At 36.8% G+C, this 14,178-nt stretch overlaps 3 protein-coding genes across 6 annotated transcripts; 2 read left to right on the top strand and 1 right to left on the bottom strand.

The window, feature by feature from the left end:
* The first annotated feature begins 217 nt into the window (after positions 1-217).
* LOC139109571 (ATP synthase subunit g, mitochondrial) lies at positions 218-938 on the top strand. The gene is made up of 2 exons (XM_070668723.1): positions 218-381; positions 595-938. Exons 1-2 carry the CDS (start codon positions 342-344, stop codon positions 852-854), a joined length of 300 nt encoding a protein of 99 aa, XP_070524824.1. The 5' UTR covers positions 218-341; the 3' UTR covers positions 855-938.
* Position 939: 1 nt separating this feature from the next.
* On the bottom strand, positions 940-7,051 carry LOC139109546 (probable methyltransferase TARBP1). Of its 4 annotated transcripts, XM_070668674.1 has the most exons (12): positions 5,807-5,936; positions 5,614-5,727; positions 3,522-5,534; positions 3,214-3,443; positions 2,922-3,138; positions 2,694-2,846; positions 2,447-2,611; positions 2,193-2,381; positions 1,917-2,091; positions 1,535-1,857; positions 1,266-1,402; positions 940-1,190 (listed from the first exon to the last, which is right to left on the bottom strand). In XM_070668674.1, the coding sequence occupies exons 2-12, from the start codon at positions 5,668-5,670 to the stop codon at positions 1,040-1,042; spliced, it is 3,810 nt and encodes a 1,269-aa protein (XP_070524775.1). In that variant the 5' UTR covers positions 5,671-5,727; positions 5,807-5,936; the 3' UTR covers positions 940-1,039. The 4 variants fall into 4 exon arrangements, with proteins under 4 accessions (XP_070524775.1, XP_070524772.1, XP_070524773.1 ...); XM_070668671.1 differs by adding an exon at positions 6,497-7,051 and having other exon boundaries at positions 3,522-6,417; XM_070668672.1 differs by having other exon boundaries at positions 3,522-5,727.
* Positions 7,052-9,067: 2,016 nt separating this feature from the next.
* Positions 9,068-13,951, top strand: LOC139109558 (phospholipase DDHD1). The gene is made up of 10 exons (XM_070668699.1): positions 9,068-9,723; positions 10,299-10,613; positions 11,221-11,388; positions 11,495-11,623; positions 11,711-11,852; positions 11,930-12,036; positions 12,108-12,421; positions 12,520-12,808; positions 12,980-13,135; positions 13,444-13,951. The coding sequence occupies exons 1-10, from the start codon at positions 9,642-9,644 to the stop codon at positions 13,590-13,592; spliced, it is 1,851 nt and encodes a 616-aa protein (XP_070524800.1). The 5' UTR covers positions 9,068-9,641; the 3' UTR covers positions 13,593-13,951.
* Positions 13,952-14,178: the final 227 nt, after the last annotated feature.

The following is a 14,178-nucleotide window of genomic DNA, read 5'->3' as shown; positions in this document are numbered from 1 at the left end:
ATTGATTAATCGATTCTATTTGATCTCAATATGATTGGTTACCTTTAAATGTAAAACCAATTGTATTTTATTAGTATACATTTTTTTTTTTGTTAAAATAAAATAAAAAGTAAATTAATTAAAAATTAAGCTATTTTATGGACGCTTTGAGATCGTTTGGTCTGTGAGCCTAACATGCTCGGCCCATTTCTTTTCGACTGCGCACGCGGCTAAAGTTGATTTACGTCACGCGTAGTTCGCTGTGTTCGCGGTGCGGTTTACTTCACTTCATCGGTCGAAAGTTCTTGGTGCTTGAGGGTCTATTTCTTTCTTCCTTTCCGAGAGGAAAACAGGTGAACGCGATGGCGGGGCTCGTCTCGAAATCCAGCGAATTGGTAAAACGTACGAATAATTTTTTTAAATATTTTATTGCTGCGCTCTTGTCGCTGCGCGATTATTTCGAGCGAGACTTAACCTCACTGTGTATTATGTAACGTTTACTTTTATGTTAAATTTTCACGAGACAATTGTTTGCACGTGTAAAACCTATGGTGAACGAGTGCTGTGTTCATTTTTTTATATATGATATATATGAATAATATATATGAATTACAGTTGGTATTACTCATGCAAGACCTGTGCTGCAAGTATGGCTGCAGTACGCCAAAGTGGAACTTACTCCTCCAAGTTTTAAAGACATCCCTGCGATTCGTAGTGGATTCTCAAAATTGATCACCTCCGCCCGGACGGGTCGCTACCGCGAAGTTACAGTACGCGAAGCTGTCATCAACACCTTAGTAGCTGCCGAAATATACTGCTGGTTCTTTGTGGGAGAATGTATCGGGAAGCGCCGCATTGTTGCATACAATCCATAAGTACACTGCATATGTACAATCTTATATAGATAATCTTGTATAAATTATAGATTTGTTCGTAAATATATAAAAATATAGATCGTACTTCTTTTTTCCAACAATTGTTACTGTGTAACGAATATCTTGTATTGTTAAAAATACATTTATTCAACGCTATCATCTTATATATTACGAACGTGGGAAAATTATTTTAACACGTGCTGACTCGCGTACTGCCATATACAAATCGCAGCGGTAACATGAACGTTCAATGATCGCGTTACACCCATTTGTGGAATTTCTACACACTTATCAAAAAGAGGAATAAAATTTGATGGTATACCGTCCTTCTCGTTCCTAAAAAAATTAAATTTCGAATTATGCTAATTTTGAAATAACGCGTCTTGTAATAACAAGCTCTAATTTAATTACCCTAAAACAAGAATCGTCTTTTTCTTAAATTGCATTGTCTTCAAATTGATACTGTTAACAGTTTGTTCAACTCCAATTAGAGACCATCCTGCATCTTTTCTGTCCAGTAAGAATTTCTGTAATTCGTGAGGCTTCACCTAAAGATTTCGAAGTGTTCTTTTGGCAATTAGATTGTAGTTGAAATATTTTTAATAAGCAAAGAACTCAAAAAAATTTTAAATAGTTTCAAATTATTCTTTATATACTTTTAGAAATAATTTGCCAAATACCTGTAGCATGTTCAGCCATTTATCAGCAGATACGCTGAGAAACTGAAACTCTTTATCTTTTACGCAGTCAGCATTCGCGACAACTAATGCCTTAACTCCAAATATCTCGCACGTTCTGGCGATGCCGCCTAAATTCGGCGGTCGATCGATGAATGATGCCACAACTATTAGACCTTCCTGTGATTGTGTATCTTGCAAAAGCATAAATTCACTCGTCGCTTCGCCACATAAATTTACCGGCTTTGACGGATCGATCTTCTTCTGGATATCGCACAAACCCATAAGTGTTTCAATATTTTTTAATGACTCGGCCTGTGCATCACCTGCAATGTAATTTTTTTTATATTCCACGCAATAATAATTTATTGCCGTTTTAATTTACCTGTAATAGGCTTTGGTAGATATACGGAAGATTTCGTCTCGCCTAGAAACGAGTTCGCGTTGTAAAGTTTCAGAGTACCATTATTTTGCACAAACATTAAATCTTTAAATACTTCTGGACTAATCCATTCGTCGCAACTTACATTAGTCAAACGTGGTAATTCGTAATAAATTGTCTATTAATATTATAAATTAATTCAGTACTGTTATTAACATTATTATTAGTCGTCAAAATTAATAAATTCAATTCTGTTTCGAAAATAAACGTGTTGCATACCTGTAAGCTATAATCTAAGATTGGATGAAATTGGGAAAAGTAAAAATCGTCCTGTATCTTAATTGAATTTTTTGTCAAAACTTCCTGCTGCAAAACAATCACTGCTGCCTGATATATGCCTTTGTATTCTGATATACTGTCATCGCCATACGTTGTTTTCATTAATTCGTACAATTGTGTTAAAATAAACTACAAAAATGTAAGATAAGCATAATTATAAAAAATACTTTAATTCTCTCATAAATTTTACTTGCCTGATTATAAAGACGCACGTTGAACTGATGCCCTAAACAACATTGTGCTACATATGGCAAAGCCGTGTGAATAAAATCCTTCTGATTTTCGTTTGAAAGAAGTTTCGCGACGTGATAGACAATGCTCGCCACAGAAATCGTACATCTCGGTCGCTGCTTTATACTCTGAAAATAAATATGTTACTGTACAGTCAAACGTAGTTATTTTACTTTATTTTTTAATGCAATTAAAATTTATTTGGATTACCTTTACAAAAAATGACCACAGTTGGTCATGCAAATGACTATTTCGCACAAAAATTCGTATAAGTAACCATTCTTGCATTATTCTCACGCTAGACTGATTGCTTTCAGAAAAGATAAAGTCGCACAATTTTTTTTGTAGCAAAAATGCAGATTCCTACAAAGTAATCACTTATTAATTTCTCAATCAAAATAAAAATTAAATTATACTTTTAATAATAAATTAATTTACCTCATTCAACACTGGTTCTAATATCAATAAAGCTTGCATTGTTCTGTGTTTTAACTTATGTAAGAACGAGTCGTTAAAATATCTCTTGGTTTTGTTTTTTTCTAGCGCATCGAGTATTAATTGCACAAACGTTGTTGCATAATTTAATTCTGGATGAATTATTCGGTGTAATAGTATAATTGCTTCTGCTCTAATCGCGGCGTCATTATTGTAATCCCTGATATCATCATTATTATTTACTTAACCAGCCGTCTACAAATTTATATATCTACATTTTTAAATAAATACTTACATTGCGAAGATATGTTTCGGATAGTAAAGACCCAAGTGCTTGACAATAAATAAATGAGCGTGATTCTCAATTTTCTTATCACGCCGATATACAGAGCCATGAAGGAAACAGTTTCCTAATGGATTTTTTAGCTTCATCAAATTGCACACGTCCAAATCTTTCATTTTAGAAAGTATCACCCTTTTAAACCTCGGTGTGTTATCTCCTTCGTCTAGTAATTTAGCGATATACTGTGAAGCAAGATAGATTATAAGCGGCCGCTATTTCAAAAATATTGATACGTCTTGTGGCATGAATTATTGACTTACTCCTTTCGCGAATTGTACTGCGTTAAGCAAAATTAAGAAATTATTATTGATAATAACTCCTACGAGGTTCTCCAGTGCCATCCAAAATACATTGTTCTTTTTGACGCCGATGATGCACTTAAAGCCCAAGTTAAAAGTATTTTCCAGCATTTCTCTATCACTCGTATCACTTACAGCTTTGTTATCAATTAATATCGTTAGTATCTTCGCAATTTCAGAAACATTTTCCAGTGGGCCCACCTCGAGAAATCGTTGCAAATTAGATAATATTGTGGCAATAGGTAACCACGAAGACATCGAAGAATTTTCGAGATAGTGACGCATTAGCTTTAAAAAAAGCAAGTAATATTCCGATGCAATTTTTCCTTTTGCCGTACTGATATCCGTGTCCATTGTCTGCATAGCCAAGTGCTTCGTTAAGAAATCTTTTGTCACTGGAGAAGCCAAAGCACTCTGGGAAAGATACAACACGTGTAGTCCGTATAAATATTGTAGATTTACGCTCGGCAAGTGGTTTATTAGATGCATACTTCCATGTTTCAATGCCTCTATGCGGGCTTTTAAATGCTCCGTCGACATGTAGAAAGGCGCGTTGACGATATGCAAGTGTACAATACCTGTGTACCTCACGTAGTCCTCGTAAGTCAGCTCTTCGGATATGTTCTTCATATATTTAATTAAAAAATCGAAAGAGCTAGGTATGTGCGACGATATAAAATTTGTCATGTCGTCGGCAGGATTTTTTGCGGAAAGATCCAACAAATGTGACATAAATTCCACCACATACATGCTCGAGGTGACGTTGGCGTAAGGTCGTAAGATGATACCATGTAAGAAAGACAGCCAATTATTTAATAACGCTGCAGTGTTGCACAGCTTGTTTGAAAATGATATAAAGTTTGCATTATATAACAAATACACTATTATTGCAAATGTTTTCGGATTTATCTCAGAAATAGTATTCGCAACATTTAACACGAAGGTCTCGACATTATTTTTATCCAATAACTTTTCCAGCCATGCTGTAATAATGTTCCACGGTACTGTTCCTCTCGTGAGACCTTCTCCAGGGGGAAAGGCAGCTAAGACATTAGCAAGTAGAGATAGATCATCCATTTGTCGCACGTAATTAGGAATCGCTCGCAGAAGTTCAATTTGAGACGCGGTACGCAGAATGTGAGAGTGCATGCTCAGATTGGTTTCCACTAAAGATTTAACGGCACTCAATTCGGTAGCTTGCCAGCTGGAATGTTGTATCCCTTCTTCCGAGATCGTTCGTAGCGCGTGTATAATGTAAAATATCGCCACAGGACCCCAGGCAATGTTACTGATCTTTTTAATAAATCTATTGAGCAAATCGCTTTTCTCCGCGCATCTGAGGAACTGCGAGAGTTCTCTCACGATGCTCGGGCTGTCTTCATCAAGCTGACATTCGTATAGGAAGTTGTTGTTCAAAACTTTTACAAACAGTTCCAGAAACTCATCGGTAAAAATAGTATCGTCCAGTCTACATACGTACAATACACCCCACTTTGCAACGTGATTATTCTCGTGCAGTAAAACTTTTTCGAAAATGCACTGTAGCCATACAATGCTGAAACAACCGCAGACCTTATGCGTTTTGTTCACTTTTACCAAATCAACTATGTGGCTTAAAACTGGCGTTATTAAATGTTCCTGTTTCTCTTCTAATACTTCATACACCAAGAAGAATTTCTCCTTAACGCAATCTAATGAAAACGTATGCGATTGATTACAAATAAACGGTGTAATTTCTGCCTTTATAAAATTTGATTTCGCTAAATTTGACACAGTCTCTTCATTCATAGAATCGATCGCTTTTTTCATTATGTACAGAGCTTGTTTGCGATATTGTTGCAAGGGCGACCGCAATCCCTTTAGTATGACGAGCCAGAATGCATTTTTGCAGTAAATATCTTGGTGTATATAACTCATTGAAGTCGATGACGTGAGACAAATGTTCGCCATGATGTTTAAGACGGAGAGAAATTCCTTTAAATCATTCATTTCATACAAGAAGTAATCCCATAAAGGAAAAACGGTATATTTAGGACTAAAAGTTTCTACTAACTTGGAAAACATTACAGTAAACAGTGTCCACTCGCTGTCTTCTTTTACTTTTACCCATGACTTCACAATCTCCAGGTACATGCGACTAAAGTCTTTTAATTCCTTGATTTCTTCGCTAGTGGCATAGAGTTCATACAAACGTATAAATTCTAAAATATATTCCGATACTTTGATATACATAATTCTAGACTCACTGATTGCGATGTACGCGTTGCTCAGGCAGAGAAAATTTTGCAAACACTGTTTGATTGAATTCGCATTATGGTACAGCACCAGTTGCAAAATAACAATGTCGCATAGCAGCGAAATTTGTGAAGCACTTCGTACATGATTCGGTGGAAAAATCATCTTTAAGCTAGGAAAATAGAGTTTTTCCGCGTCAGTAGGTACCGTATATTTTTTACTATCACTGTTCTCGATGTCGTAAAATGCAGTCTGATATTCATGACACAGTAGCAACCGGCAAAGCTCGAGTTTATTTGTATTCAAATCTTCCACGGTCAGCTCGTGATTGTAGCTCTGCATCATTTGATATACATTGAGCTTGCACTCGCTGTTTAGAATTTGCAGAAACGAGACCTTCACTGTGGAAAAATTTAAATAGCGTTTATGTAGATCCATCTTATTTGAATATTTTCCACACGGCTAAAGTAGATTGTTGAGTTTTAGTCGTCGATAAAAATTGAAATCGCTAAGTATAATATTTTATTTCTCAATACGCTGTATAAAGTGCATGTATCACCATACTCCGCCACTTCTTATTTGTCGAAAAATCAGTATTGCGTTTTCTAAGTACAATTAAAATCTAAAAAATATGGAAAAGTTATTATACTTGCAGTTTGTTAAGTATTATAGTTATTAAGATGTATTACAATTTAACTTACAAATATGTTTTTTTTCTTACTAATTTCTGTTTAATTGCTTCCTGCCGCATTTCGTTATATCCACCTCTTTGTCTTTACTGGCTTCCATCGAACGTTAAAAAAATTGAAACATCTTTAGTGCGCCCTTCTAGACTTACTGCACATTTGTTTAGAGTTAACACATAGAAACCTAACCCACTAACCGTACACGTGGTTGCGAGTGATAACGCCGGGAGGGAGAAGGGTTGATAAATTCACGTTGTTGAAATTTGATACATCGAGCACTAACGCCCTCTCGTTGATTATTGCAGCTGGAACTGGAAGCTGCAACGCAAAACAAGCTACAGACGATAATGAGTAATGTTTAATTGTAATTCAAACAAGTTCTCAAGCTCTAAAAGTCATAAAAGGTACAAAATTAATCTGCGATTACAGTTAATTTTCTTGGCGAAAAGTTTTTCACAATTAAAACAAGAGGTGTAGCGTAACGTCTATGAAAAACGTCTATTAATTCATCGACACGAGACTAGCTTCGAAATTAATCCGGACGTGATTGCGTAACCTAAAATATTAGTCTTGCTGGCGATATATTCTTCCGTTTATTATGCTGTAAAAGATCGCCTTCTCTTATATCATCTTTAATTAATATTTACAAAAATCTTTGCAAAGGTAACAGTCTAAAACTTCTTTATGAAAACGTAAAACTCTTGATGGTATTTTATATCGTGAATGCACTAAGCAAACTGCATTCGTTTGTACTGTAACTCTGTATGATATTTTTATTTCTAACATTATCGTTATCTCTGTGAAGCAACTTTACGTTAGATATCCTATTGCCAAGATATGATCGCTTCTCTCTTTCTCTCTCTCTGTCTCTTTATATACATATATATTGTATTTTCTAGATCAGCAATAAAGATTCAGCTAGGCAGAAAATGATAATCATTATAAGTCATTGCAGCTGAAGTAGAAAAAGAACGAGAAAGGGAAAACAAAATTGGTCACCGTCGAAGACAAAAACCGGGCATCGATCCAACGTGTTGCGACACTTGTTGACGTTTGCATGAGCAGGGGAGTATACGGCATGTGTAAAACAAGAAATTCAAGGAGTGCTCTTAATCACGCGGTTTTTTCGTTTCAGAAAAAAAAAAGCTCGCAATTTTCACTTTACGTTAGCGTGTCTTTTTTCCGCGAGACGCGAATCTCACTTGTAAGTTGGAAATCAATTATTGCACTCCATGTGAGCGGCAATTCCAGCTAAATTGTACGTTTAGACGAGTCTCTCGAGCCCAAGTGATCTTTAGTCCACAAAAATAACGTGCACGAATCGCGCGAGACTCATTGTTCAAGGACACTGGTGAGCTGCACGCTACGTGCACGTGAATTGTATCCGGATGCAAAGAGAAAGTGCGCACATGTAAATTCTACCGGGAAGTCATATCAGTGAAGATATTAGATATATTAAAAAAAATACTCAAATTTATGAGCAGCAAACATATAAAAAAGGAACCATTTGGAATCTTACGTCCACGATTATTTCAAACGTGATCTGGAAACTCGTCTAAATGGTGTAGAGACTATAGAGAATATAAGTAAAATATATTTGAATCGGGAAATAAATTTTTTGGGAATTTTTGAACTATTATATTAACCTTTTTTCACGAACTTTTTAAACATACTTTTTAAAAATTAAAAAAAAAAAAACTATTTTTTCTACGTTATTAATTTTGCATCTCTTTTTCGAGTGGAATATTTAAAAATAAATTCTTTTTAAATTCATAACGATTACTTGTGATATCTAAATTATTTCATTGATATGAAATCTTAAGACTGCTCTGACTTGTGATCTATTGATTATATAAGATAATAATTGAGATTATTAAGATTATATAAGTTTGTAAAGGTGAACACCGTTTTGAATTAAGATATTGATCGTATTTTGTGGAGATTTCTTAAAAAAAAAATTAAGGGAACTAATAAAGAACTTTTAAAGAGATCATTCGAGATCCTATTAGCAATGTAAAATAATAAGTTCAAACGATAAAGAAAAGATACTATGTACGTACTTACTGCTATTACGTATTTCGACTTCTGATCATTTATATGTTAATTTATGTTAAAATTTGCGTCACAACATAACAAAAAATGATATTTTTCATCTCTCAGTTACATCATACGCTTCCTACGTTAAATTACATCGTTAATTTCTTGCATTTGATAACAGATTATTAAATACATAAACGCGTTGATAAATTAAGATCTCTGTATGAAAAATTCTACGTTTTCTTTTTAATTAGAATAGCGTGCGGATAGCATCGCGAATCCGTGTGTTGTTCGCGAATTGAATGAATGAAGTGCAATTTCGGCGATCCCGAGCGAAACACGCAGAGAGGTATTGTCATTCAAAATCCCCCGTGTTCCCCGTGGTGACAGCTTCACGGCGATTGTGCGACGCGCGTGCGCAACTGCTTCGTGCCGCATATCGCACAGGTCACACGGAGGAAAAGGGTGGAGGGTACGTCTCGCGCGTCATCGCGCACGCCGCTCGCGGCTCTCAGCGGTGTGTTGTGAGCCGCGCGCGCGTCCGTATCGCACGCACTGCATCAGCTGGTCGCGAGTCGCGCCGTCGTGTTGCGTGCAAACATCCGAGGTAAGGGTCCGACCTGGAAGAAAAAAAAAGTGCGCGGGGGCGCATATTATATAAAGCGCTCGTGGCAGGTGCGACGCACGATGTGAGAGGTGGGCAGGTGATCGGAGGAGAGAACACCGGCGAGGTCGCGCATCGCGCTGCACTGCCGCTGCATCGGCGCCGCGGCGGGGGCGATTCTACCGCGAGTAGACGACGCGCAAGAAGCCGTGGAATTCGCCCACAGACGGGCGATTTGCCGAAGCGAAATTCGCCCGAAGCGTTCGTCGCCCAGTACGTCCGTATTTTTTTTTTCTCCTCTTTTTCTCTCTCTCTCTCGTCTCTCGGCATGCCCTTCCTCCATGCTCGTACAAAGTTCACCCCGCCGACGACGCGAGGGTGACAAGTCCGCGATAAGAGTCACGACTACAGTCTCGTGATTACCGCCCACGTACAACGACGACTTATCGCCGTCTAAGCTCGCGGAGCTGCTCAACGGGCTCGGGTATCTGACAGCCCCTCGTCTGACTCAGCGGCAGGATGTCCAGTAATCTCTGCGAGGTCGACCCGTTCAGTGAGACGCCGATGGAGATGCCTATAGACGAGGAAGTGTCTTGCGAAGGTACTAGAAGGATGACGCGACGTCCCGGTGTCGTGACCCAACGCGACGTCGTTATTGTGCATCGGTCAAGTGCTCGATTGCCCGACTGTGCGCCGATTGACCGCATTAACTCGCTTATCGTAAACTGCGTGCAGCCGCGATGACGTTCGAACCGGGAGACGCTCGAACAGTTGCACGGCCGATCGGGCATGCAAAGCGAAATTCCATTCATTTAAACTTTGAGCTTTCTAATTTATTCTCGTTCCATGACAGACTGCAGTTTATTTACCTATTTTAATTTATGCGGCTGCATTTCTCGGGACTTTAAATAATCTGCAAGTGTCTGAGCAATGACCACATAACGCTTGCATAGATCACTTTTCAATTGTAATAAATTTAAATATTGATTTGCTTTTGCGTACACTACACTTTTATGAAATATATATTTAATGAAAATCTATTCCGGTTTTATTTCACGTTTGTGAAATTATTTCGCAACACTTCACCGATGCATAATAAGACTTGATTTATCGCTCGTAGAAATCATTGGTAATTATGTGAAATACAAAGTTTATAATGATTTAATTTTTGTGAAGGTGATGACCAAGCGGTAGTGGAAGAAGGTCCAAAGAACGATGTAGATATTAATATTGCAAGCGAGGCTGCCGAGCCTTTAACCCCGGAGGAAATACGGTGGTTTTACAAGGACGGCGTTGACAAGAGGTGGAACGAGTTTTGCGGGTACGACAGTTTAAGAATCGAGGGAATTTATCGGGAGCGTCAGAGTCGTTTAATTAGCGAAAGTAATGACGGAACGAACGGTTTGCCGCCCGTCGAAAAAATCGTAGTCAGAGGTGGCATGTACGATGTCGAAATTGATAATATGAAATGCGTTTCGATATACTGGCCAGGTAAATATTATAATTTAACTTTAGCTTATCACAGGCACGCTTTGTGCTTTTATAATGTATTTGTTATACGCCGCTTTGTATATTAATCAATTCGCCGACTTCGACTTATTGTCTAAAAGTCTATCGCAATAAACAATGGCTTGGCAATTGCATGCGGACACGTGTGAATGCTCTAATAATGTTTCAATGACTGCTTAAATTTCTCTATATTTTCCATTCGTATGTGCAATGTATGCCTTTATACTGCACAGATTACTTTGTCCTTGAAGTTATTATAGTCAATTCCTATTGACTGTGCCTATTATGACTTGCAACATGTACAAAACAAATATAACGAAAGCAATGGATTTTTTTTATTCTACGTAATAAAGAGTTCATTCAAAGCACTTAACGAAATAAGTATCGTTATTTGTATGACGTGCAAATGTAAATAAAAAAAAAATTAAGCTTTTTTTTAATAATTAACAATGCTACTTAGAGATGTAATTTTGTATTATGCAATAATCAAATTCTTTTTTTTTTTTCTTGCATCTTTTGGTTATAAATGTTTTGTTATAAAATATGTATACTGTACAAATATATTAAATAACATTAAATTTTTTTAAAGGTGAGGAATGGGAAATTATGCGAGGTACGTGGTATTATGATGGTAGTTGGATACCATTGGAAATAGAACATTCCAAAGTGATAGAAGAGGTACATCTTAAATTATTCCAAAAAGAAAGCAACAATCAAAGTATTACTACATGCGAAACGAATGCTCAATCCTACAAAGGTACTCTCTTTATTTCTTTTCTTTCTTTTTTTAACTTTTTAAAACTTGTGTAATGTGCGTGCACATGTATGAATTTAAATTAAAGCTTTTCCAATTATGTTTTTAGTATTACATACCGAGCAGTTTCCCGAATTTCACGTTGATTGGCATTCGGTCAATGATGTAACATTATACAGCGAATATACTCCTACTAAATTGATGCGAAGCGTTACATCAAAATTGGGTTTTGCTAAAAGTAAGTAAAAAATCATTAATATAAAAAACATTAAAGTCATATTTGTTCTTATTACATGAATAATCGTTTTCTATTCTAAACTGGTAGCAACAGGCTATCGATTGAAAAGGGGATATAAAACGCATGCGAGTATGGAGGATAAGCCACGTGATATCGATCACTTAGTATTTGTTGTTCACGGAATAGGCCAGAAGCGAGATACTGGGAAGATTATACGTAACACCACATGGTACATACAAATAATAAGCATTTTTTATGTAGTGTATAATTTTTGTAAAATGTTTTTAAATGTAAATAAATTAACAGTTTCAGAGATTGCGTAGACTGGCTTAAACAAAAATACTTTCCAAATTCTAAGCACAGAGTAGAATTCTTTCCAGTTGAATGGCGATCGTCTTTGAAATTAGATGGAGGTAAAAAGCAAAATACAATTTTACCGTGCTAACATTTAATTTATCGAATGTGTACCTTCTTTTTTTTTCAGATATAGTAGATGCAATTACGCCTTATAGTGTATTAAGCATACGTCACCTGCTAAATACATCGGCAATGGATATTTTGTATTATACAAGTCCACTGTATGGTGCGGAAGTCCGAGCTGGCTTGCAAAAGGAGTTGAATAGATTGTATTTTATGTTCGCGAGTCGGCATCCCGGTTGGCAAGGAAAGGTCTCAGTTTTAGCACATTCCCTCGGATGCGTGATCGTATACGATATAGTTACAGGTTGGATTGGACCTGACATGCGGCTTCCTTGCCCACAGGCGCAAGAAGTTTTATTGCAAGGATTGCAATTTCCTGTAAGTAATCCTAATTCTCAATAAAATAATAAAAGATAAATTGTTAATCATTTTTACGTTTATAAAAGATATGAAAAAAATTATTTTTTCGTTTACAGATTGAGAACTTATTTTGTTTGGGTTCGCCGTTATCTGTGTTCCTAGCGCTGCGTACACGTGCTCCATCTAATAGACTGGACGTGATGCCGCAAAGTTTATGCAAGAGATTCTATAATATATTTCACTGGTCCGATCCCGTGGCATATAGAATGGAACCGCTTCTGGAAAGAGGCTATAGTAAAATTGAGCCGGTTTTGATACCACTGTACGGAGGAGTTGACGGTCAACAGATACCACAGTCACCGTCGTCGTTGAATAACGTTCCGGATCCGACTCTACCGTCTACAGGTATTTTATTTTTCATTATATATATAGCTTAAATTAGATTTTTAATATTATAATTCTTTAAAAAGATATCGATTTTCTTTGTGAAAATTTTGCGAATATTTATAACTTTTAAAGCAAAACTCTTAAATAGGAGTACTTACAATAATACAATGTCAATATGCGTATTAACAGAAAATGATGATAAAGATGACAGTCCTGTGGATAGTCCACCTAATCGTGCAGAGAAGGGTTGGAGTCTTTGGGATTTAGTGCGAGGTGGTTGGAACGTCAGGGAAGGTCCGTCTTCACCAACACCAGATTCAAATCCACCAATCCGTCCAGGTCAAGGTAATTATATACGATATTACAGAATTATGTACACTGAAAGGCAGATATGACACTTGCTTCGGCGACGGCAGTTAGCGTATAGTTACCTTAACGTGGTGTGCGTTAAGTTATACACGAAACGCGCGCGTAGGTGTGCCGCACTGAGGAGGAACGCGCCTTTACTACCACCCCCCGTACTCGGCGGTCAAATAGGGGAAGTCACGTATGCCAGCCGCCGTCGCCGCTCGCCGTAGCAAACGCAATATCTATTTTTCAGTGTACATATATTTTCCGTTTTAAATTATTTACAAAAATCTTTGCATCATTAGAATTAGCTCAACGATTGGATTATGTGCTACGTGCAGGTGGCTTAGGAAGGAATTATTTATACACTGTAACAGCACATACGGCATATTGGAATAACTACGATGTGGCCTATTTCGTATTAACGAGACTTTTCCCGACGTTAGAAGCATGATGGCAATTTAAACATTTTAGCGCGGTCAACACTTCGCTAAAATCTAGTCTCTAGTCCATTGTAGGCCTTTTCTAGAACATGATATCGTAAATGGGCCTACCACCAAAACAATCTGTGATAACGGAAAAACGATACAATAATGTTGCAAATTCTATGGAAATTGATCATTTTATAATGTTGATATAATTGGGTAATCGCTCTGCATCGAGTTACACAAGACGAACATTTATCGCTGCTCGTTTCGGAAAGTAACTTGTTTGTACTAAACATTAGGTAATCGATATTTGTACGTAGAATATAAACTTTATATCATAAGAACGCGTGGAAAAAAGTGATGTTTTACGAATTATGTTACCACCTGATAGATATAGTTTATGAATATACAAGATGTTTATTAAGTATAATGCTTTGTAAGCTCTATGACTTGTTACGACGCGATAGTTGTTTTTGATTAGTTTATATTAATTAATACATTAGTTCGATAACTAATGTATTCTCGTTGATTGCCTTGTTATGTCTATTGCCATTTATATATGTATAAATAATATGTTTTAAGATCAGTGCTAAATATTATTGATCTTATCGC

Source organism: Cardiocondyla obscurior, linkage group LG18, assembly GCF_019399895.1.
Source record: "Cardiocondyla obscurior isolate alpha-2009 linkage group LG18, Cobs3.1, whole genome shotgun sequence".
NCBI lineage: Eukaryota > Metazoa > Arthropoda > Insecta > Hymenoptera > Formicidae > Cardiocondyla > Cardiocondyla obscurior.
Note: the sequence above shows the minus strand (reverse complement) of the source record. Positions and strands in the feature narration are given on the sequence as shown.

Bases quoted from the DNA above. Each gene is read 5' to 3' on its own strand.
- LOC139109571 (XM_070668723.1), top strand. From the start codon at position 342: ATGGCGGGGCTCGTCTCGAAATCCAGCGAATTGGTAAAAC. The intron at 382-594 runs GTACGAATAATT...TATGAATTACAG, and splicing joins ATCCAGCGAATTGGTAAAAC to TTGGTATTACTCATGCAAGA.
- LOC139109546 (XM_070668671.1), bottom strand. From the start codon at position 6,233: ATGGATCTACATAAACGCTATTTAAATTTTTCCACAGTGAAGGTCTCG. The intron at 2,847-2,921 runs GTAAATTAATTT...ATTACTTTGTAG, and splicing joins TAGAACCAGTGTTGAATGAG to GAATCTGCATTTTTGCTACA. The intron at 2,382-2,446 runs GCAAGTAAAATT...ACATTTTTGTAG, and splicing joins ACGTGCGTCTTTATAATCAG to TTTATTTTAACACAATTGTA.
- LOC139109558 (XM_070668699.1), top strand. From the start codon at position 9,642: ATGTCCAGTAATCTCTGCGAGGTCGACCCGTTCAGTGAGACGCCGATG. The intron at 12,037-12,107 runs GTAAAAAGCAAA...TTTTTTTTTCAG, and splicing joins GTCTTTGAAATTAGATGGAG to ATATAGTAGATGCAATTACG. The intron at 13,136-13,443 runs GTAATTATATAC...TTGCATCATTAG, and splicing joins ACCAATCCGTCCAGGTCAAG to AATTAGCTCAACGATTGGAT.